At 32.5% G+C, this 25,706-nt stretch overlaps 1 protein-coding gene across 2 annotated transcripts; it reads right to left on the bottom strand.

Moving 5' to 3' along the window:
• Positions 1 to 25,706, bottom strand: LOC136979070 (uncharacterized). 2 transcript variants are annotated; one of them, XM_067274969.1, is made up of 5 exons: positions 25,214 to 25,706; positions 9,706 to 9,900; positions 7,271 to 7,405; positions 7,059 to 7,188; positions 1 to 341 (listed from the first exon to the last, which is right to left on the bottom strand). In XM_067274969.1, exons 1-5 carry the CDS (start codon positions 25,511 to 25,513, stop codon positions 319 to 321), a joined length of 783 nt encoding a protein of 260 aa, XP_067131070.1. In that variant the 5' UTR covers positions 25,514 to 25,706; the 3' UTR covers positions 1 to 318. The 2 variants fall into 2 exon arrangements, with proteins under 2 accessions (XP_067131070.1, XP_067131071.1); XM_067274970.1 differs by having other exon boundaries at positions 2 to 341; positions 7,055 to 7,188.

The raw sequence follows: 25,706 nt of genomic DNA, 5'->3' as shown, positions 1-25,706 counted from the left end.
TTTTCATACAAAACATATGTTTTAATACAGGGAAGTTGAATTTGCATAATATTTAAGGATACAATACATTATTCTACATATTACATTATACATAAATATTAAAAAAACTACAAAAACTCTCACATATTTTACAAAATACTAAACAAATAAATAATAAATAATACATTTAATGAAATAAAAAATAATTTAACTTTTTATATTATTGAATTATGTTAATTTTTTAAATAAATTTCTAGGGCATAAATTGTTATATTTATATATTATTAAGATTCTTCATAACATAAAATAATATTCTCCATCTGATGTAACCTGATGATATCAAACAGTTGAATGTTCACGCCCTGTAAATTAGATATAAAATAGTTATTTATAACTATAAAATATAATAATTTCTCATATGTACTGTATGTACTGTACATATATACATATTTTATTAATATTAATCTTACAAAACAATGTAAATATTTATAAATATATAAAATCTTAATAATAATTACATATTAATGTTATAACAGTAATAATAAGTACCAAACAAAAAAGAAAATGTAAAAAAATTGCACCAAGTAAAAAATTACGACAATTCGGATTGCAGTCAAATTTCTCTTCTTAGGAGTTTTTCTTTCGTAAAAATAAGTTTTACACTTTGAAGCAGTACCCACAAGGTTTTTACCTGTATTATTGTTTTCTACATTTTGCTTTAAAGTGCCAAGCTTATCTTTACCAAAGAAACTCCCCCCAAAAAAATTTGACTGTCATTTAAATCTGCCATGTCCAACCTGCAGCCCACGTGTGGCCAACTCAATGTTTTTGTGCAGCCCTTTTAAAAACAGTCTAAAGTAATTATCTTGTACAGATTTTTATTACAATGAAATAGTTAAATACATTAATATGATGTATAACACCTTATCACGTATACTCAGAAATTAAAACAGTTATTAAATACTTTTAAACAAAGTTTAAAATGTATGAATGAAAATGACCAGAATGTTCCTGAATTATATGATGGACAGTGGCTTTTGGATTTATGTTTTCTTACAAAGAGCACAATGAAATTAAACAAACTTAATAAGTAGCTTCAAGGTGAAAACAAATTGATCACAGACTGTTATCAAAATATAAATGCACTCAAAGCAAAACTCAAACTTTATGAAAGTCAGTTAAAATCAAAAACTACAATCTATCTTCCAAAATTACATAAATTTAATAGTGACAAAAACATTTTTCTAAATATGCACAAGAAATTACTAATTTACGTAGGCTGTTTTTTTCATGCTCCGATGATCTATAAAAAAAAGACAAGTGTAAATAACAAAATGAATTTATTACCAAAAGTTAGGTACAAACATGATTACTTTTCGACATAATCACTGTGAAGATTGAGGCATTTGTCATATCTGTGGACGAGCTTTTCCATCCCTTTCTCATAGAATGATGCTGCCAGTGAATTGAGATGGCCTGGCCTTAATCAACAACGTTGCTTTGAAGATCGTCATTGGCCTCAAACCGCTGCCCTCCTAGCCACTTTTCCTATTCAGGAAAGAGGTGGAAGTCACTCGGGCTATACGCTGGATGTTTAAAGGTGGTGAAGACTTCTATCTCTTTCCTGAACTGAAAACGTGGCTAGCAGGACAGAGGTTTGAGACCAATGACGATCTTCAAAGCAATGTTGTTAATTAAGGCCAGGCCATCTCAATTCACTGGCAGCAACATTCTATGACAAGGGGTTGGAAAAGCTCGTCCACAGATATGACACATTCCTCAATCTTCACGGTGATTATGTTGAAACGTAACCATATTTGTACCTAACTTTTGGTAATAAATTCATTTTGATATTGGTTAAAATGGTTAAAGATTATAATTTATATATAATAAATGATCATCACCCTCATGATTCCCCAGCTAATTTACATACATATCCAAGTTGAGAGCATTAGTGATAGATTTATTAGTATTGAGTGAAGGACTGACCAAGCATCTTGAGGATTTTCACGTTTCTGAGAATGTACTATATGTCAGATCATCTTTTGGTAGTACTAGAATTATCATTTGATAACACAAGAAAAGATGATGCTATTCAAAAAGAACAACAGGAAAGGTTAACTTGGAAAAAAGGAAAAGCAAACTTGTTTACTTAAACAGTTAACAACTTGTATATAACTGTAGAGCCTATTGACAATATAGAATTAACTTATTCATTGATTATTATTTTAATTTGGAAATCTGCTAGGCAATGCGGATTAGTGACAAAATTTTGGTTAAGAGGCAGAGTTGGTTTTGGTTGGTTTGATGAAGACTAAAATTGCAGAAAAAAGAGAAAAACGGGATGTTGTGGGAGTTTTGCAAATTTCACTCAAATGAGAATTTGGTTGAATATATTAATTATTATAAAACTAGTTTTCATTCATTATGTAGAGCTAATAAGAAAAAATATTTGACTAATATAAGTAAACAGTTGCAAACTACTAGGTTATCAAAAGACTTTTGGATAATTATATATAAAGTGTATGTATTATGTAGACTGCAGAGAGTCAGATTTCTGCTGATGAATGGATAAATTTTTTGAAAATAAATTTTAATAATAGTGGTCTCAGTGTCTTGCAGGCTATGAATTATGATAATTTTTCTTCTCTTTTGGATGATCCTTTCTCATTTGATGAACTAAAAATCACAATTCAAGGACTGAAAAGGGATTCATCTCCTGGTATGGATGAAGTGAAAAATGAATTTATTCAATCATTGCTGAGAATGGTCTGTTTGGAAATTCTTAGTTCGTTTAATAAAATTAAAGAGTCAGCGGCTTTTAAATATCAATGGCTCACTTATGACCTTACACTTGCAATTTCGTCACCAGAGATATGAAAGTTTTACTAAAAATGATTTACAAGAAAGGTGAAAGAACTAATCCACGTAATTATTGTCCAATAGCACTGCTGAACATGTTTATAAAATTGTTTACTAGTTTATTATCGAATTGGTTAACAAAATGGCTAAATGAGTATAATGTTATCTCAATATTTCAAGTACCTTTGTTCAAGATGGGGGACAATTTATAATACTTTCATTCTTAATGGTTTAATTCAATATGTGTTATTGAAGAAAGGGAGAAAAATTTATTCACTTTTTATTGATTTAGTAAAGGCATTTGATAATGTTAACTTTAATTTATGCTGGAGAAAACTTTATAATGTGAGACTCTCCAGATCCTTCATTATTTTGCTTAGGAATTTATTTTCTATTACTAGTTACCAAATAAATAAAAAGAAATACTGTTAATTCTACTTGCATAATATCTACTAGAGGTTTACCCTAGGGAGAATCACCAAGCTCTTTGTTTTTTATTTTGTTTATAAATGACCTTCCAATAATATTTCATCATTCTGATCTTTGGGGTTTTTACCTAAATGTGACAGATGAGTTGCACTGTCTTCTATATGCAGATGATGCATTATTACTAGTAAACTCAAAGTCATCTTTACATAAGAAACTGATTTTATTATATGATTACATGATGAGAAATGATCTTTCTATTAATTTTCAGAAAACAAAGGGATTGTTTTCTGAAAATTAATAGAAAGATCATTTCTGTGTTTCCTAATGGAGTTAGACCTCATAAAACTGATAAAATTTTTATTAAGAATGTAGAAATGAATCTTGTTTCTCATTTTAAATATTTAGGACTGAATTTTTCCTCCTCTGTAACTATCATTTGGATAAAATAGAATAAGATATACTGCAGAAGACAGGTTGTCTTTTGGCACTACAGATAAAAGTGAGGATGAACTCTATTAAAGTAATGTTTAACTTTTTGATACTATGTTAAAATCTAAATTGACATACCTGATTCCAGTTTGGGGTTTGGATTTTATTAAGAAAATTGAGAAAGCGTAATTAACATATTTCAAAAGATTATTTAAGCTTGAATATTCAGTGCCTGGTTCTGTTGTAAGATCAAAATTGGAGAGATCCCCACTTGAAATTAATATTTTAAAAAACATTTTGTTGTTTTGGTCTAAGATTATTGATCTTTGTTATTGTGTTTATGATTCTTCTTTATTGGAAAAAGGAAATTCAAGTAAGAGAAGTTCGGTTTTTTCAGTTAAAAATATTTTTGATAATTTAGGCCATTTCTTTTGTTTTTTCAAATCATTCACAGTTACAATTGAGAACTTATTTGTGTGATTTAATACAGACTAGATGTGATCAATTATGGAATCAAGATATAATTTATACTTCAGTTCAGTGACATAATATTTATGAAAGAAGTACAGGTTGGCAGACTGCCAATTACTTAAATTATAACATTGGATTTCCTATGAAAAGTTTGTTAATGAAATTATTAAAATATGTTAATGCAATTAATAAATACTGGATTATGTTGAGTGGTCAGTATATAGATATTTCTAAGGGGCATTCTTGCCCATATTGTGTTACTGATCAGGATTGTATATTAACACATATTTTTGCATTGTGTCCAGTCTTACATTTGCTAAAGAGGGAGATTCTCTGACAATTTTTTAAAGAATTAATTAAATGAGAGGAATATGTTGAAGACAATGTTATATAAATTGTTTACTTTTTTTGTTAAATCTTTGTATTATTTGTGTTAATTGTATTGTTTAAGTACAATTAAAAGATCATTATGTGGCTGCTTATTTTATAAATTTTGTTTCATTTTTCCCCTTGTATGGGAGTACTTGTACTTGTATCAAATCAAATCAAATCAATTTTATTAGTTAAGGCCTCAGCCTGTTACAAAGGGAGTTATGCAGCTTACAAGCAACATAACGAATAATACAAAAACAATTAAGTATCAAAAAACTTTAAAACATAATTATATAAATTGCAGACAAAACGATATGTTGCCGATGAAATATTTTATACATCGCTTCTACCGAATCACATTCATGTAGACTGATAAGATTGTATTTTTGCCTTAACTCAAGGCTTTTCTCACATTTACAAATCAGATGAAATTTGGAAAAGGACGCACAACATCTTGGACAAGAATTATTCTCGTATATGTCTTGTACTTGTATCAATAACTAATAAAATATAATTTTGTTTATATATTAAACTGTCGACACTTAAATATTTTTGTCAAATGCCAGCCTTGATTTGAAATTGTTGGTCAAGCCAACACAATACCACCTGAGTGGCAACCCTAATGTCATTCTATTTCCCTAAAATGGGGATAATTAGTACTGATCAAGTGCAATCTCTCATTGCTCTGACTACACAAAAGAAAAGTCTGCCATGACAGACATCTCCTCCTGTATGGGGCATTACATACTCTCTGCTTTGTTAACATGAAAGTGTTCAAATAAACTAATACTTACCGTATTTTACGGACTATAAGACGCACTTTTTTCTTCGAAAAATTGCCTCCAAAATTCAGGTGCGTCTAATAGTCCGTAGCGTCTTATAGGTATTTTTTAAAAAAATTGCTTAAAAATTAAAGTGCGTCTTATAGTCCGTAAAATACGGTAATTGTTAACATCATAATTTTAAAAATTTTTTAATCTTCAAGTGAAACAAATAATTAATTTTCTTAAAATGATTCTTTCAGATTTAATAAGAATTGGAAATTATGATGAGATTTGTTCGGTTCAAATTCCTGGAAAATGCCTAATTTTCTGATTCCAATTAATTGTCCCATCACTATCAAAAACATTTTGAGATAAAAACTTACATGGTTTCTATAATTATATTTTAACATTGCTAATGGCCACTGATGATGATTATGTTCAGTTTCATTATAACCAATTTTTGAAAATTTTTAAAAGTTTAATACTGTAGAGATATTAAACAAATTAAAATTATAGATATGAGATGGAGGACCTGATTTTGCACTAATTTAAGGAAATTTTTTTCCTATTTCTCCATTGCAATCATTAAGAAAATATTGCACAGAAAATAAATTGAATATCACCCTTTTCATCAACAACTGTTAAAGAATTATCACAATCTAATGTCAAAAGAGGGGAAGTCAACTTTGGAACAAGTAAACAGGATGAATCTTACAGGTCTCGAACCAAATATGGGGTTATCAGCTCCATTTAAACGATATCTTAACGTCATCAATGGCTCACCTATGACCTTACACCTGCAATTTTGTCACCAAACAGCCGATCACCTGATTATTTTCCCAGACCTAAGAAGGATAAAAGGAGCTGGAACTTAGATCTCAGGGTGGACATCCCCAGAGCCATACTGAGTGGACTTCTCCATATGACAGACAGGGCAGACATCCCCAGCACTATACAAAGCGGACATATCCCAAGGCAGCATACAGAGCAAACTCCACCATAGATGGTAACCCAAGTCTTGCCATAGCCTCGACATATTCCAAGGCAGACATAGCCCACGGAAATACTCAACGGACACTCGCCAAGAAGCAATAGGCCCAGCTTCCATCGGTTCCAGCATGCGTACTCCATACGAAGACCGATACTACAAGAGGTCGACTGATCGGTTACACCCTAGAGGTAATATACCTAGAGAATTGTAAACTCTCTTTCTCGGTCTACATAGCCATAGTAGATAGAAACGTAAGAACAGTTTCCCTAGAACCTTGCGAGCGACATATCTAACTATGAAGAGTAATTATGTCGCTCGCGAAGTTCTAGGGAAACTGTTCATAGTATCTTGTAAGCTAGGATTTATATTAAAATTTTATTATTTGTTAACCTGTCTTTCTCGGAATCCTGGACACCCTATTTACTTACCCATCGCACTGTCCACTCAATTAATTTAAGATCCACTTGATTATTTTAAGACCCTCCTATTAAGCTGTTCAGTGACAAAGTGAGTGGGTTTTACCAACTTGACGATTAGAGGGCTAACCCTTGCCTGTATTCTCACATAAACAATAAAAATAAATTTATAATCTTAAAAGCTCAAATATGATTTATAACTATATATACATAGATAATGACAAAAAAATCTAAACTGACTATTTTTTTATGCTAAAATATATAATTAATTTTTTTTCCCAAAATTTGTTCAAATATAAAATTTTTGAAATTTCTGAAAAACTAAAATTGGAAACTAATACCTGCTTTCAATTGTTGACATCATTATGTTTTCAGGTGGTTTATTTTCTCCACAAAGAACTTTGTTATCTGCTTGCCCACAACATCGAAGAACACTCAGAAACATACAAACCAATGTGCACATAAATCCAAATACCTTAAAATTCATCAATAAAATATTTTACATATAGCTATTGTAAACAATAATATATTCTAATAATCTCAAGGAAGAAACTTACTGCTGATAAAGCAACTTGTAATCTTGACCAGTCTGCAACAAGTAGATAATATCTTTGATAAAGATGTTCTGCATGAAGTAAGAGAGATGAGGAAGCTGTATACATAATTCCCAATACACAACTAAAGACTCCATCCTGAAAAAAGTTTTGATAACAATAAGAAAATGACAATGATGATGAATATATCAGGTTAAAAAAAATTTTGTAAAAATTACTTATGAAGACTTGCAGTTATACATCACATTCTAAGTAAATAATTTTGTATAAATAATTATTGTATTAATCTGATAATGATTTTTTATGCAAAAGCAAAAAACCTCTTTAAAGTGCTTATATGAATATTCATCTTAAAAGTTAATTGATATTAACTTTTGATTTCACACCCATGCTTGATTTGCCTGTTATGTGGGTCAACTTATATAACAGATTAAGGCAACACCTCTAGCTCCACGTCTCAGTATTTTATAGCGCATGCGCTACGTCACCACGCGCGCATGTTTAAATTTCTTCTTGCTCAGTTCCATCGTTGGTCTTGTTCCAAAGCTTTATTAACTTTTAAGATGAATTCTGGACAACGGACATCCTTTTTTACCATGTTATATGAATATTTTTAGTTTTCTTTGCTCTTAATAGAAAAATGATCTCAAAACAAATTTAGACATATCTAATTCATGAATTTGAATTAAAGAATGCAACTAATTTCATTCCAATGTATTTATAAAGTGTGAAGAAAAAATACCCAATGGTAATTTAATATGTAGAGATTACATTATTGAAATAATTATGATTATTTCAATAAGTTATTTATGAATAACTATACATAAACACGCCTTCAATAAAAAAAATCTCATCATAGGAAATCTTGTTGATATCATAAGACTTTTTCAGTTAATGCATTTCAATATGTTATTAAAATAATATATTCTGTGCTACAGAAATTATTTTAAAAATGTGATTAAAAAAATTGTTCATAATTTTAAAGTACAAGTAATATGAATTTCAGATAGATATATATCGTATTTTACGGACTATAAGACGCACTTTTTTCTTCGCAAAATTGCCTCCAAAATTCAGGTGCATCTTATAGTCCGTAGCGTCTTATAGGTATTTTTTTAAAAAATTGTTTAAAAATTAAGGTGTGTCTTATAGTCCGTAAAATACGGTAATTCTTTCACTGGAAAATAAAAAATTTAAGTATATTAAACAACCCTAAGCCCAATATATATATATATATATTTATAGAGCCAAATGATTGCCTTAAATACTCGGGCTATAAATCTGCTATTTTTTAATAATTAATACTAAGTACTTTGCTACTAGAGGTAACATCTCTTATCTAAGTTAATAACTATAACTTAAATAATTTAGAATCATCTGAAAGAAAAGAACTGGCCTGGGCAGTGCTTGAACCTACAACCACCACTGCTAGTAACTGAAACATAAATGAAACAGAACAAAACAAATGTATGCTAACTGAATAGCAGTAAGATATGAGTGACACTTAGATGCAATTTATAGATGAATAGCAGCATGCAAGGTAACAAGCATTATATACAAACAGAACTCAACTGTATATACAATATTTAGAAATGGGAAAGACACATATACACAGGAAGCTCCAGGGTACCCCTAAAGCATCACAGGATCAGTGCATGACCTAGTATACATGGGATCTACCACTAAACCTTTAAAACAGAGGTTAAGGGAACACCAATATGACTTGGATAAGAGAAAACTCTCCACTGCTCTGGCCACATAGACACAAAGACTTTGTTCCATCAAGCATTGCTGATATGCACAGCCCATGAAGATGAAGGCATCCAGAATATTGAGGTCCTTGAAATTTTTAAAGCTGAAAGGAAGGAGACATGAATTAATTATAAAGAAGAAAAACAAACTTCATATGCTTAGAAAGAAATGTACAATCTGGCACAATCTACAGAAATCCATCCAATCAATGGGGACCACCAAAATACATCATGATATACTTAATGGTTCAATACAGTATGTCCTGTCAAGAAAAAGATGTAAAATCTATTCGATATTTGTGGATTTGGAAAAAGCTTTCAATAGAATCAATTTTAATATTTTATGGGAAAAGTTACATTTATTAGGAGGATGCAACTTCATATGTCTTTTGAACCACAGAGTTTTAACCTAAATTTAAGTCCAAACATTAGCTTTGATTCACATTTCATTTAAAGGCGAGTGGAAAACATGAAGCAGAGCTCAGAAGGAACCCGAAAATGTTTGTTTACATTTACCTGTGAATTTTGTTGCTGGGCACCCAGAGGTTTTTTGAGGTGTGTTATATTATTATTATTACTTTTTTTATTTTGACTTTTAATTTTAAAAGATATTTTATTTTTTATAGTATTCAATATATTTACTTCGTATATTTAATATATTAAAACATTTTAAAATAATATACGTACAATGATATTCCAATTAAGTGGAAGAGCTAATATAAGAGATGAAAAATCTAAAAACAGGAATGATCCACTTAGAAGAAATGCAAAAACACACGTAAATATATGAAAACGGATGCGTTCAGCAAGTGGCAGATGAAGGACATCTCGATTATTTGTTCCTGCAGTTACAATACAAGCAAGACTTATTGTACAGCAAGCCTATAAATGATAAAAATAATTAGTTTCTATTAAATTTAATAAGATCATATTCTTAATCAATTCTAGTTTTAATGGTGTTTCAAAATTAAACTATTCTAACTTTCATTATCATTAATACACATACAACATATATATATATAATTGCAATAAATTTAATAATTTAAATAGAATTTTATACCTTTATGTTTAAATTAATATTTAATCACAAACATTCATTAATTCTTGTTGAATCTAAATTGTAACAAATTGAAACTTGCTATAGATACAAAAATCTCAATTTATTTTAATCTCATTTCTCTTGATGAATGTGAATGATGGCTGAATTAGAATTTTTTTGAGTCTATTAAAGCAACAATTAAGTTTATCAAATATATCTAAATTTAAATTTCTTTAGGAAAACTACTATTCTATTTCTGTTGTATTTGCCATATTTTCAACAAAGACTATATTTCAAGTACAAAGATGAATATATTATTATTAATGAATTATTATACTTATCAATCCAGCAAATCTTGAGAGAATCTTTCATGACTTGGTTTCCAAATTAATAGTCACAAGCTATCAATTTCTGTCTAATTCTTTGGATTTATCTCATGTTTAGTAATAAAAATATAATTTTATTAATTTTCTAATTTTCTGAGCTATCTTGAAGCCATTGGTCACATAGAAAGATTTGAAAAGGAGATTTCACTCATCCTGTTTTAGTCTGATCAACTGAATGATATCAGACTATAACTGATAAAATCCGTGTATATTTTTTAAAATCTTGTACTTTCTTTTGTTTTGATTTTAATGTTTTGGTATACTAAGTTCCCTATAAAATGATTAAATTACTTTTTTAAAAATACAGTAATTCTTACATTTATAAGAAGCCAATATGTTTTTCTAAATTTTTGTATTTTAAAATAATACTTTAATCTTAAAACATATTATAATTTTACATTTTATAATTTTTTCCTTTAATATTAAAACTCAAACTAAAAATCAATATAGAAAAATTCAACATACACAAGACCTGTTACATATACATTTCCTTTTACAAATCTAACAAATAAGCATTTCAAAACATTTCAAATTCAAAAATATTACATATGCTGTGAATGTAATGTAAAACTGTAAGGTAAGATAGGGCCAGCTAAGAGGTGTAAACCTTTTTGTCTGTTTTATTCATTTCACAGTTTAGTATTTTTCATAATATTTCTACAATGTTAGCAAGTTTTATCTCTAACTTCACCCTATTTTAATAGCATTTATTTTAATTTACTTAATTTTTTATTCTTAATTCATTTTAGTTTCACTTGTTTTCACTTTAATTCTACACCTTTTAACATTATTGTTAAAATTCATATCAACGTTCTAAAATTTGTTTTCCTTTTGCCTGAAGACGACATTCTATACATGTCAAAAGTGCTTGTGAAATATTTTGTGTTTATTTTGTGTTTTACTCATCAAAATCTTTTATCCAGGAGTGAAAAGCAAATATTGTTTCAGGAAACCTTTATTTTTTCTCAAGGTTTTGCACATATGTGATATAAATAAACATTAAGTTTAATGCATTTTATTATGCAGAATTTATAATTGTATAAAAAAAGGACTGAAGAGAGGACAAATAGAAATGCATTTCTATCATTTTGTACAGAAATAATGTTTTAAATAATAAAGTCTATTCTCTTTGCCAAATGCATGTTCTTGTATGATAAGTTTGACACAGCAATTTTGTGCATTTTCCCGAATGAACATAGAAAGAACAAGAAGCAATCAAGTATTTCAAAATCTGTTTATATTATCTAGATATCTCATAGACAAAACTTCAGGAACTTAAAAAAATCAATTATTGCACTTTGGGAAACTATAACCATTTCCTGTTTTACACATGTAATTATTCAGTTATCATGAGGTACTTATTCAAATTTCTGAAAAACACAAGTTAAAAAATTTTTTTTGATGTTCCAAAAAGTGTCTCACATAAAAATTACACTAGAATTCTAGGATAAATATTTTGTAATTTATAAAACAAAATACAGTAGAGCATCGATTATCCGACCCCCGATTAACCAACTTATCGGTTAACTGACCGCGTTCTAGTCGGCAAATTCAAATGTCTGCTAGTGATGTGGTGCTACAATATTTGGTTATGTCTTGGCTACTTTAATATTATTTTTGTTAAATTTTTGCATGTTTTAGCTGGCAGCACTGGCTTGATTGTGAAAGGGAGGCTAGTATTTAAACCAGGCCTAATACACTATACTAATAATGTATTTTTTCATACTTTTCGGTTATCCGACCAACCCCAGTCCCCAATTAAGTCGGATAATCGATGCTCTACTGTATTTTTGTAAAATATTTTCTTTTATTTTAATAATGTCAATTGTTATTTGTTTGTATTATATTGAAAATTTTTTAGAAACTTCATTTATTTTAGTTTCAAGTTATTCAAATTTCAGGCAAATTGAAAATATCTGATTTTGTTATACATTTTTCCATGAAATTTAAGTAAAATAAATCACTTGACAACTGTGAAATTCAATTTCTTTTGAAGTTGCTATAATCTTACTTTCTCTTTCTGTAGTTGATACATTTTGTTTACTATATATGTTCTTCAACAACAAATATCTTTAATTGTTATAGATAAGAAAACATTATCATCAATCCTCAATAGTTATACACTCCTTAAAAGTGAAATTGCAATATCACAAAGGAATGCATGTAGCTACATTAAAATTTCAGGACCAGTAGATGTGACAGAGATATGCAAATGATTAAGTTTGTGTATGCATCGGGTCATGTGGAACCCAGTTTTTGGCTATAAAAACCAGCATTCAACTCAGGTTGTATATGCTATCAGTGACGGTTTGTGATAGTGAGCTGAATACCACTAGTTAATGACTGGGGAACAAGTCCTTATCCTGAAGCTATGCAACCTCAGTTTGTTGATGCATGTAGTTGCTACGTGTGTGGGGCATGACATGAGTACCATCCAGCAATGTGGACACAGGAACATTTCTGAACACACTGAAGAGGGAGTGGATTGCACTGGCACTTAACAGAGAACACAGACTGGCAGTTTTGCTGAATACCTATTGGGACCCATTTGCCATGGGCATAACATCCAGAGCTACCTGTCTCTGTCAACAGGTGCATCTGTGTCCACTCAAATCATTTGCAGCAGGTTGCATGAAGTCAGACTGCAGACAAGGCAACTAGCAAACCAGCAATGAGGGTGCCATTAACTGTTCAATACAGGGCTCCACACCTGGTGTGGTGTCATTGTCATCACAACTGGATCAGTGAATGTCATTGAGTATTGTTTATGGATAAATCCCTCTTCTGTCTGTGGAGGAATGACAACTGTGGATGGGTGTGGCAGTATCCTGGGAAACACTACATGCCAGCCCATTTTGCGGAATGTCACACCAGCCCCAAACCATGCATCAAGCTTAACCCCTCAAATCTTTTACACACTTTGGTTACACCCTGTATAAACAAATATAGAATATAGATTGCCAGTCAAGCCAGCCGGATGGCAACCCAAAGTCATCCTATCCCCTAAAATGGGAACAGTTAGAAGATGGTTACTAGACTATAATAGTAATACTAGATTATATAGTAACCGTGGTTAGAGTCTGCTGTGACAGATGTTACCTCATGTATGGGGGTATCACATGTTCTCTGCTTTGTCGACACAATAAAGTTTCCAATAAAGTAATATTTAATTGTTAATATCAAAATTTAAAAAATTTTTAATCTTCAAGTAAAACAAATAATTAATTTTCTTATAAAATATGGAAGAATTGTTTTTAAGAATCAGAAATTATGACAAGATTTTCTCAATTCCGATTAATCATCTCATCACTAATTTTTATTAAAAATTGCTTAAATATTAAATTAGATATCTTCAAGTCATTTTTTCAGGAAGAAAGTAAAACTGCCTGCAAATCAAAATAGTGGTGATAAATTTTTTTTTCTGATAAGTGGTTGTCAAATCATCTACTAGTAAATTTATAAAATTAAAAGAAAAGAAATTATTTTGAAAATTGTGATTTAATTCCAAGCAAATGATATTTTTTACTAGGAAATATCAGATTGTTGCAAGTAAATGACATTAAGCATTTTCCTTAGTGTGTATTCAATTCATTCTGATTATAATAAAAAGAAATAAACTTCTTGACAAAATACTATTTTTAATATAATTCACCATTTAGTGATAAATGGTGAATTATATTAAAAATGATACCACCAGATTCTAATCACATAATATTGCTAATTAATAGTATAGTTTTTTTATTACCATGTATCAGGCTTGGTTATACATAATTCACAATTTAACTTATAAAATTATTCATAAAAAAGTTAAAAATACATAAAGTGAATTTGATAAAGAAATTTTCTTTTTAAATTGCTTCCAAAATAGATATGATTATGTACTTAGATTATTTGATTTTCACACAATTATAGACAAGTGACTGCTAAAGTATCAGGCTATGTAATTAATTAAATACTAACTAATTGCGACAAATTATAACTGTTTGTGAGTTGATGTTTATATATTTACACAATTACATTTTGTACCAGTGTTAGGATATTAGATCTATTTCTGTATCTATTATATCTGAAAGAAACTGTTCTTTAAAGTTTAGCATTTGTTTAAAAAAAAAATAATAATAATAAAAAGAAAATTCTTGGTGAAATTTCAAGCTCTGCTTAATATATGGTAATCGATGTAGTTCAACTGCCTTTTCCCTAAAAATTAACAATTTGACAAATTTACTGAGGAATTTGCTCATTGGAAGTATGTAATTTTACACATAAGTAACAAATCAGAACAAGACAGATTTGAGTGAAAAAGGACTTTTCTTGGCTATTTTTGTACAATTATTCTAATTGCAAGTTTTAAAGAATAATGATGACTATTTTCTGTAATATATTTGATGGAGTCATTTCTTCAAGAAGTAGAGGAAAAAAATTATTTTTTGACTTCTTTAAAAACATATATGTAACATATGTAAAAAATAATTTTTAAATTCTGAAATTAATAACAGATTTGATGTAACAGTTAAAAATCTATGTTTATATAATAAAAATTATATTAAAAAAATATAAGCTTAAAATTTTCTTTCTTAAAAATTTTCTCATAATTATGCCAAGATTTGATAAGTAACTGAGAAATATCAAGAATGTACTCTACAAGGAAATCAGAATTCTTAACCATTGTAAAATATTCAGGAAATGCAAACAGAAATAAATTCTCTATTTTATTTCTCTAAATTTAAAATTTGAATATATACCTTTTCCAACCTAGAAGTTTGTGCACCCTGTTTCAGAAAATGTTTGGTTCATTTATGAAATAAATTTGTTATTGAGGATGTGGAGGCAATGCAAATCAAACAGAGAAAGGTTTTATGTTATTGGTTTTACAAAAAAAAGTTAGATGAAATTCAAGAATTATTGCATAGGTCACATGAAAAGATTTTGCATGTAGTACAATCACTAGCCTTGAAGTTCACGGAGTACTGGCAACAATGGCCATCATGTCAATCCCTGTAATTTTCTATCAGCATAAACTGGCAAATGAGTGCACCAACATCTAACAGGTCCAAACATCAGTCTTTTGTACTGCCAAACAAGAGAAAGCTGACACTATCTCTCAAAAGCAGGGGAAGATTGTCAAAAAACATTTAGCAGGTAGCCGAATAAGAGAAATTGGGAGAAACCTCTACTCTCTCAAAACTTCACTTCTGCTATTCATTAAGCACCATGATTCCATTGAATCCATTGTGCCAAAGAGAAAATATGGAAGACAAAAGACTATGTTGGGGAGAGAGATCACATGTGTATCCAAGAAATCAAGGCTCAGTGATCAGGAACATATACAGAGCTTGCAGCACTATGGGAAGAAAAGATTGGTACGGTAATTTTGATCAAAATTACCATACCAATCTAAATAGCTATTACCATACTAAAAAGCTAAAAGAGAATGATACAGATTGTACAAAGCCAAACATAAGCTCTTACTAATAAAGGCCCAAGAGAAGATACAGTATCAATGGGCTAAGTATCATCTGCATTAGACAGATCAAGATTGGCATTGAATAATATGGTCTGGAAAATCACTTTTTAAGGTCTTGTACAGAAATATGGACACAGGATCAACAAAATGACAAAACAACAGCCTAAAGAAAAGCTATATCAAATAGCAAGTTTCCATTGCCAGTGCCTCATGCCAATTATGCCCTATAGCGTTAGAGACTTGTATTCAGCAAAAGGAAAGGAAGTTAGGAAAGAATCAAGAACTGTCCTATGCGAACTTCAAAGACAGCGAGTTTTCACCCCAGGTCGTGGCTTTTTTTTTTTTTACAATTATGGTCAAACTTTGTTTTCTACAAACTGGAAATAAAAGAATGTTTTTCTTTTATATTTTATCAGTTATTTTCCAAACATGAATAACTTGTAGATGTAAATGCTTAACAAAATTTCCTTTTATTCATGCATGAACTTCTAGGTCAATGGAGGAGGTAATTGAATCTGATTATTATAATCACATATATTGTTGGGCTGCAATTTGAAAAAATTGTAGACCTATAAATTTCCACTGTCATCTGTCTTTCCTTAATCTCTAAAACATAGTTAGATAGATAAAAGACAAGACATGGAAAGCTTAGACACAGGAGGCCCCAATTAACTATATAAGAACTTCTGATGCAAACCAAGAGTCATATTATTTCAATTCAAAAATTTTCCCCTGAAAGAGGTTAGATAGATGTCCAGCATGACTCTATTGCTAATGGAAAAGTATGATGCACAGGGGCAAGACACTACTAATTTCAGGTAAAGAGCATATATTTTAAATGAAAAAATTAGTAAAAATATGCTTAAAAATTGCAGCCCAGCATTGTGACAATGTCACAATAAATAATTGCTCATTATAATTTTAAAAATCTTTAGAATTTTGTTGAAGATTGTCTTATCATCATATTACTATTCAATTAAAAGACAACAAAGCTAAGTTTATGCTGTAAGCATTATACATAAAAAAAGTATCTTACAAAAAAATGAAAACTTTCTTTGCAGCAATCAAATACAAGTTTTGAGCTTCATATAAAAGTAGCATTTTCTGTTAAAATCTGATTGCCTATGATAAAAGATATTTTTCAGTCAATATACTTGATTATAGTACTGCTTTACCCTCTACTGACACCGGGATTTATAACTACAACTCCAAAACGAACCTGTTACCGGTGTTCCTTGCGAAAATCGTCTCATGATCGTCTCACTAACGTTTTCGAACTTATAAAGTTCTTCTTCAGGTGAAGATGGAAGATTTGAAAAAATAGAATAGAAGGTTTCAAACCGAACCGCTTCGTCTAATTCCGTCGTGGCTGACATGCGCTGTAGTGTCCGGGTGTTGGTTATCGTCTATGCGCGTCTAAAAAGACTTGCCAGGCCGATGAAATGTTGATCTCTTCTTTTTGGTTGATGCAGATATTATTAAAGCTCATTTTATATATAGCGATAGCTTCTAACCACTTTATATGTTCCGGATGGGGCGTCGTTACGATGATTTTTGCCTTATCTAGTTCTGCCTTGATATCTTGATCGGATGCGTATATACTTAGCACCGTGTTGAGTTTCCAGTGCTGTAGGTCGGCTTGGTGTTCTTTTAATCTGGTCTTTAAGGAGCGCTTAGTGGAACCGATGTAAACGAGTTCTCTTTGCCATCTGTTGTCCATTAGAGGGATAGAGTACACTCCGTACATTCTGTTGGGATCCGGAGGGTCTTTGCAATTTTTTAGGATTTCGGCTATTGTGGGGCCTCTTCGATACGCTATCTGCATCTGCTGTTTTTTGGCTATCTCTCCATGTACTCCTCTAACGTGCGGGTTGTATGTGATAGGAAGCCTTGCTAAGTCTTTTTTGTTAGCGCTACCATTTGCTTGTACAGTGGATGCGTTTCCTTGGTGTTGTCTGGTTATACGCTGTATAAGGGAAGGGTATCCGTGGTCTGTTGCGACCTTTTTAAGATAAGCTAGTTCTTTGTCCAGAGCTTTCTTAGTGGAGGAGTATGAGGTTGCTCTTCTTACCAAGGTTTTGAAAGCGGCTGCTTTATATGAGAACGGGTCGCAGGATCCCTTAGGTATGTATATTGGTGTTGCCGTCGGTTTTCGGAAGACGGACGTTTGGATCGTAGATGCTTCTATCTTGATGGCGATGTCCAGAAAGTGGGCTTCCGTGGTGCTTATCTGCTCCACATCTATGACCAAGCCATACGGGTTGTTGTTGACAGTTTGTATAAAGGCCGCTATATCAGGCTCCGTCTTCCATAGAATGAGTACGTCGTCAACGTATCTTCTATAGAGCGAAAAATCCGTAAGATATCGTGGGATGACTTCACTTTCCATCTGCCTCACCACCATCTCACATAGGTCCCCTGATACCGGGCTACCCATGGGGACGCCTTTTGTCTGTTTATAAATTGTACCTTCAAAAGCGAAGATCGAGTTGTAACAGACCAGATGGGCCATTTCTAGTATATGTTGGTGGAATGCTTGATCCTGAACGTATGTTATTAAGAAATCCCTGAGGGAGCAAAAAACTGCTGGGAGCTTCACCGATGGGTATAGTGATTTAAAATCAAGGACTGTGATAAGTTTCGGACACTCAGGTAGGTTCTTCAGTAGGCTTGTGAGGTTTTCTGGGTTTGCAATGGTGTAAGGGTAATCCTCCAAGCTTGGTGAAAGAAGTTGGTGGGTAGCCTTCTCTAGTTTTCTTGTAGGTGCTCGTGCTTTGTCTACTATTGGACGAAGTTGCTGGCCCTCTTTATGAGTTTTAGCGTATGCAAAGAGCTTAGGTGTGTCCGGTGAGTCTATTATTAAGTCCTGTAAGGCTAGACGTTTCGCTAACTTTGAGCCCGCAAAGCGTTTCACCCTATTCTGCAGTTTATCTACAACGTCATCGTTTTCTTGTTCACATTGGGTGATATTGATGTAGTCATGCAGTCCTCGCTGGTATGTGCTTCGTTTCATAATAACCAAAGATTTCGATTTATCGGCTATGGTGAGGACAATATCTTTTCTTTTCATCCATTTGCTGGCTAGCCGTAGTTTTGTTCTTAACGCCATCATTTCTGGGTTTTCTTTGGCTCTTATGATTTTTAGTGTGGTTACCCATCTATAATACTCCTTTTGTTTATCGGGTAGGTTTTTTATTAGGAGCTCTAGGTCAGGAATTAGGTTTCTGGATCCTGTTTTTGGAGGCGGTAATGCAAAAGTTGGACCATACCTGAGTACATCTTCCACATACTTGGGCAACTGTATATCATCCCATACGGTGTAAGGGAAGGTTGAATGGCGGTGGCCTACTGGTGTTTGGAATCTTAAGATCCATTGCAGCATTTTGTGGTAGCGCTCTGCTAGTTTGGCTTTTAATCTTTCTTGGATGGGAACTAACTTGGCATTTTCTTCAGCCAGCGTAGCTGGATCTACATTGAACAACGAATCCTCGGCCTGAATGAGATTGCTAAGTACTGAGAATAGGTGCTTCCTAGTCGACCTGATGGCCCTATTGAGGCATAAAAGCCTTACTTTCCTGACGAGCGGTTCACTGCCCGGTGGAAGGCGTATACGATAAAAAGACATGGGCATCGTAACGGAAATTAACACTTAACGCCTGGATGTGACTTTTCTCATTTCTTGCTTATGAAAGAGATTGGCATGCAGTCCACCATCGTTACGACTCACCGGACACGCCTAAGCTCTTTGCATACGCTAAAACTCATAAAGAGGGCCAGCAACTTCGTCCAATAGTAGACAAAGCACGAGCACCTACAAGAAAACTAGAGAAGGCTACCCACCAACTTCTTTCACCAAGCTTGGAGGATTACCCTTACACCATTGCAAACCCAGAAAACCTCACAAGCCTACTGAAGAACCTACCTGAGTGTCCGAAACTTATCACAGTCCTTGATTTTAAATCACTATACCCATCGGTGAAGCTCCCAGCAGTTTTTTGCTCCCTCAGGGATTTCTTAATAACATACGTTCAGGATCAAGCATTCCACCAACATATACTAGAAATGGCCCATCTGGTCTGTTACAACTCGATCTTCGCTTTTGAAGGTACAATTTATAAACAGACAAAAGGCGTCCCCATGGGTAGCCCGGTATCAGGGGACCTATGTGAGATGGTGGTGAGGCAGATGGAAAGTGAAGTCATCCCACGATATCTTACGGATTTTTCGCTCTATAGAAGATACGTTGACGACGTACTCATTCTATGGAAGACGGAGCCTGATATAGCGGCCTTTATACAAACTGTCAACAACAACCCGTATGGCTTGGTCATAGATGTGGAGCAGATAAGCACCACGGAAGCCCACTTTCTGGACATCGCCATCAAGATAGAAGCATCTACGATCCAAACGTCCGTCTTCCGAAAACCGACGGCAACACCAATATACATACCTAAGGGATCCTGCGACCCGTTCTCATATAAAGCAGCCGCTTTCAAAACCTTGGTAAGAAGAGCAATCTCATACTCCTCCACTAAGAAAGCTCTGGACAAAGAACTAGCTTATCTTAAAAAGGTCGCAACAGACCACGGATACCCTTCCCTTATACAGCGTATAACCAGACAACACCAAGGAAACGCATCCACTGGACAAGCAAATGGTAGCGCTAACAAAAAAGACTTAGCAAGGCTTCCTATCACATACAACCCGCACGTTAGAGGAGTATATGGAGAGATAGCCAAAAAACAGCAGATGCAGATAGCGTATCGAAGAGGCCCCACAATAGCCGAAATCCTAAAAAATTGCAAAGACCCTCCGGATCCCAACAGAATGTACGGAGTGTACTCTATCCCTCTAATGGACAACAGATGGCAAAGAGAACTCGTTTACATCGGTTCCACTAAGCGCTCCTTAAAGACCAGATTAAAAGAACACCAAGCCGACCTACAGCACCGGAAACTCAACACGGTGCTAAGTATATACGCATCCGATCAAGATATCAAGGCAGAACTAGATAAGGCAAAAATCATCGTAACGACGCCCCATCCGGAACATATAAAGTGGTTAGAAGCTATCGCTATATATAAAATGAGCTTTAATAATATCTGCATCAACCAAAAAGAAGAGATCAACATTTCATCGGCCTGGCAAGTCCTTTTAGACGCGCATAGACGATAACCAACACCCGGACACTACAGCGCATGTCAGCCACGACGGAATTAGACGAAGCGGTTCGGTTTGAAACCTTCTATTCTATTTTTTCAAATCTTCCATCTTCACCTGAAGAAGAACTTTATAAGTTCGAAAACGTTAGTGAGACGATCATGAGACGATTTTCGCAAGGAACACCGGTGACAGGTTCATTTTGGAGTTGTAGTTATACTTGATTATATTTGTTATTTGATATTTGATGATTAGATATTTAGTTTGTACTTACAGATATCTCAAACATTGCAATAAAGGAAATAAACATTTATATTTATTTTTTGGGATGGAAATATATTTCAATACAATAAATTTGGCTTTAGGAGATTCCATCCAATTATAAGACATCTATGCTTCATTTCTTATAACAATGTAGTCTGAAAATAAGTTTTCTTCAGTTTCTTTCGTTTAGGTTTACTTCAGTTTGCAAAGCAATCCTGAGCAAAAGAGCCTTTAATTATTGTACCAACTATACTGACACACTGAAAGAACTGAGACCTGTAGAGTCCATTCCAACAGGTATGGATATCAAAAATGACTAATTCAAAGTTTAGCATGTGCTCATATCACCTCCAATAAGACAAAGATCTATAATAAGAAATAGAACATAGCAGTAACTGCATAGTAGTAGATTATGCAACCTTTATATAAAGGTTGCATAATCCACTACTATGCAGTTACTCCCCTTTAACACTAGCAATTTCTTTTATATAAAAGAAATTGCTAGTATTAAAGTGGTTAGGTTGGCTTACAAACACAACCCTAGTTTTATGGATTGCTTTGCTGCAACAAGGATGCAATGAACACTTGTAGAATACCCGGTGTATATAAGGTTCCATTTAGAGATAGTAAATTCCAGAAAGATCTTGAGTATATTAGTTCTACCAAATGCTCCCTGCACAAGAGTCTGTCCTTACATAGATATGAAATAGCTAATAAGAAGCACACCACTGCCTTGGCTGTATATGCCTCAGAGGAGGATATGCTAGCCAATCTACAAGAAGTTGCCCTCATCTGAAGCTCCCAACATCCTGACTACATTTGGGCTCTTGAGATCCTTGAGATTTTCAAAGCTGAAAAAAAGAGGTTTGCATCAATTTTAAGAATGAAGTAAAGGTTTTATGTAGTGTACATGACAAGTTCTCTACAACAATCAGATTCCACACATGTGCACTAAATCCTTATGGGATTTAGTGCACATGTGTGGAACATCAGTGATCAGGCACATCTGTATATGTTCCTGATCACTGAGCCTTGATTTCTTGATAGTTGATCACATGTTTCGTATCTGCATATGTTGTAAAAGTACATGTACTTTTGTTTTTAAATATTGCTTTTGCAGTTGCCTAACTCCAATTTATATTATTTTGTAATTGTATATCTTGATATATTTGTATATATTTAAGCATACTCAATAATATTCAAAATACATTATGTTTATGCTAGCATTCCAATTTGGAACACACCTGAGACCTGATGCAACGTTATTCATAGATTGAAAACATTTGTATATTGTAGTTTATTAAATTTTCTGCTGGATAAATTTTAAGGTTCTTTTGAAGGTGGTGCTTAATAATTTTACGTATATTCACATTATGGTAATTTATTATAAATCTGTTAAAACATTCTAATAAATAAAGCCGAATTTAAATGATCACCTTAAAAAATGCTCTCTACTAGCTTGTGTGAGATTTTGGAATTTTTAGAGAAATTATTCTTGAAAATTAATAGAAAATCTGTTAAATTTTAATACAATAATTCAAAATTTTTCTCAAAGTTACACATCAAAGAGAACAAGGTACAAAGGTTTCCTGTGTTAACAGTTAGTTACTGAGAGAGATCATTATCTCCTATGACTAAAAGGCTGACTAAAACCCAAAAGACTCATCATGACATGCAGTCAGATGATGATAATTCTTAATCTCTATTGAAAAAGAAAACTAGAATAAAATCAAGACGCACGCCAAACTCCAGGCACTTCAATTCTTCAACACTTCTGCACCTCCATGATGAAAGACTAGTGCCATACTTCCTCAGATTGAACTTCCACCCAAAATACAGAAAAGTTATCAATCACATTATAAATGAGGTAATATACTTAGATCTGTAAGCTCTCTATCTTATCTGTTGCACTCTCTAAGTTAGCTGGATATTTAGTCATTTTATTTGTAACTTCTTTTATATATATAGTCGACTCCGCATAAGTTGACACCCGGATAACTCGACACTCGTCGTTACGTAGTCAATTTTTTGTGGTCCCAGCCGACTTACATAGACATTAATGTTATTAACCTTAAAAGACTCTGTTTACTCGACATCGTTTAACTCGTCACCACTGGATAAATCAACATACTTTTTCTGTTTCACACTTTTTAAAATTCTGATAAGTTGACTCCCCTCCCTGAAAAATGAGTTCACACCACACAGCTTATTGTATGGTGTGAACTCATTTTTTCAGGAGGAGAATTGACTTATCAGATGTCAAAAAAGTGTGAAACAGAAAAAGTATGTTGATTTATCCAGTGGTGATGAGTTAAACGATGTTGAGTAAACTGAGTTTTTTAACATTAATAACATTATTGCCTACGTAAGTCGGCCAGGACCACAGAAAGCTGACTAATTAACCTACAGTGTCGAGTTATCCGGGTGGCAACTTATGCGGAGTTGACTGTATATTATTAAAATTTGTTGTTTATTTCCTTGTTAACTGAATGTCGTTAGTTTTGTTATTGATAAGACATCCTATCAACTTATCCATGCATTTCCTACTTGCTAAAGCCCTCCTTAATAATAATAGTTTATGCGTGATAGTCTGCAATATTTTGACTGTGGTGTCGGAAGACAAGATTACACGATCTAGTCTCATAGAAAGCCATCCTTCGACGCAGAGGGCCAGTTTCCCGACTGGATGCCGATTAAACGGTAACGAGTACTTTCAAAACTCGCACTTGCATTGTCATGGAGCGAAAAAAAATAATGGCCAGGACATTGCATCCTCATACCACCATCATAGAATTTAAATTTCCATATCAATTTTACATATTTTATATTTTTCCAGGGTATATAACCAATTTTCAGGATTTCTATAACTTTTGGATACAGGTACAGCAGTTAGATCCACTATGTACAGTACATATCTTGTACAATTTATAGAACCACCTGAGGAGTTGAACCATTTTGTGCAGCAAGAAATTCCAGATATTGACATTGCTTACTATAAAACTATCTTGTCCAAACATCAAGAAGTAAGCCTATGAACAAATGAAAATACTATTTGCTTCTAACTTTATCCAGAATTACATCTCAGTTAAGTAAACTTGTAAACTTTAATAGTGTGTATAAGGTTAAAGTTAAAAAGTGCCTACATTACTTCCTACATACTTATTCAACTGAATAAAAAGAACTATTTCTGGATGTTCTGCATGGAAAGCATTGGAAATTGGATCAAGATCATCAGGAAGTCATTACTGGATTTGGATAATTGATTTCGTATGTCATTTTAAATTATGAATTTGCATTTCTCTTGGCTAACAAAAAGGTTTTGTAATGAATTCTACATAAAGCATTATAAAACCTTAATACTTAACACAGTCTATTATTTATATTAATTTTTTTCATTCACAATTTTAAATATGCATAAATAAAGTAAAATAATACAAAAAATATCTGTTTAATGTCTGTATTTTGAATAGATTTATTGAAGTCTATAATCCTTATGATAAATGAGGTTTCCAATAATCTGAATTTCAAGAATTTAGAATGCTGCTGCTGCTTTTTCATCCTTTCAAGGTTTTTAGGCTAAGTAACCCGTTCCGGACTCAATCCATCTTTGTAGATATCCCATTCCGACTTCCTTCTTTCGGGTTATAGTTTAATATTCTTTTTGTTCATTATCTACAGTATACATTCGAGCAGTATATTTATTTTTTAAACTATACAATCTTTTTGCAACAGTTAATCGAATACACACCACACATAATAATATTTGTCATTTTTTCATCAAATTAACTAAAATCCAAAAGAAAAATTATCACCACTGATTAAGATTGATCCTCAATTAAGTAACAAACATCTAATCTGTCATAATTTTGTTTTTCCACTTACCAGTAAAGAAACTCTTAATAGTCCTTGTGGTCTTCTAAAGTAACTCCAATCCCAATGCAACATTATCACATCCTCATTCGAATTATTCACATATTTGGTCGACCTAACTATTTTATTACCACAAACATGTCCATCAATCCCGGCATCACCGACATCTTCATCCAGAGCGACATTTCTGAGAGAGAGTTCTTCAACGAAATGTTTACCATACTCGCTTCGATTCTTCTTTTCTCTTTCGGAATAAACTGATACACAATTCGACTTGGTCAAGCAAGGTCTTTCTTGCTTATCGTCTTCCATAGTACAACATTAAAAATAATAAAACAAGTTTTCTCCTAAAAATTAATTCATTTTTTCCGAGCAAAACACACGTTTCATTGAATACTTTTCTTTTTTCTTTCTCTATTTACAAAATATCGTAAATATTGCATACTATTTTGACAACTACCCACAATTGGCACGAATAAGTCAATATCACAGAACTGTCAACACG

Source organism: Centruroides vittatus, unplaced genomic scaffold (genome assembly GCF_030686945.1).
Source record: "Centruroides vittatus isolate TY-2023 unplaced genomic scaffold, ASM3068694v2 contig_577, whole genome shotgun sequence".
Taxonomy (NCBI): domain Eukaryota; kingdom Metazoa; phylum Arthropoda; class Arachnida; order Scorpiones; family Buthidae; genus Centruroides; species Centruroides vittatus.
The sequence above is the reverse complement of the archived record's forward strand: the minus strand, read 5'-3'. Positions and strand labels throughout refer to the sequence as shown.

What these genes read in the sequence shown, in the direction of transcription:
- LOC136979070 (XM_067274969.1), bottom strand. Translation starts at nt 25,513, where the DNA reads ATGGAAGACGATAAGCAAGAAAGACCTTGCTTGACCAAGTCGAATTGT. An exon ending in CACTTAATTGGAATATCATT is followed by an intron (nt 7,406 to 9,705) that starts GTACGTATATTA and finishes AACTTTTTTCAG; the next exon opens with GATGGAGTCTTTAGTTGTGT. An exon ending in AATGATGTCAACAATTGAAA is followed by an intron (nt 342 to 7,058) that starts GCAGGTATTAGT and finishes TCTAATTTACAG; the next exon opens with GGCGTGAACATTCAACTGTT.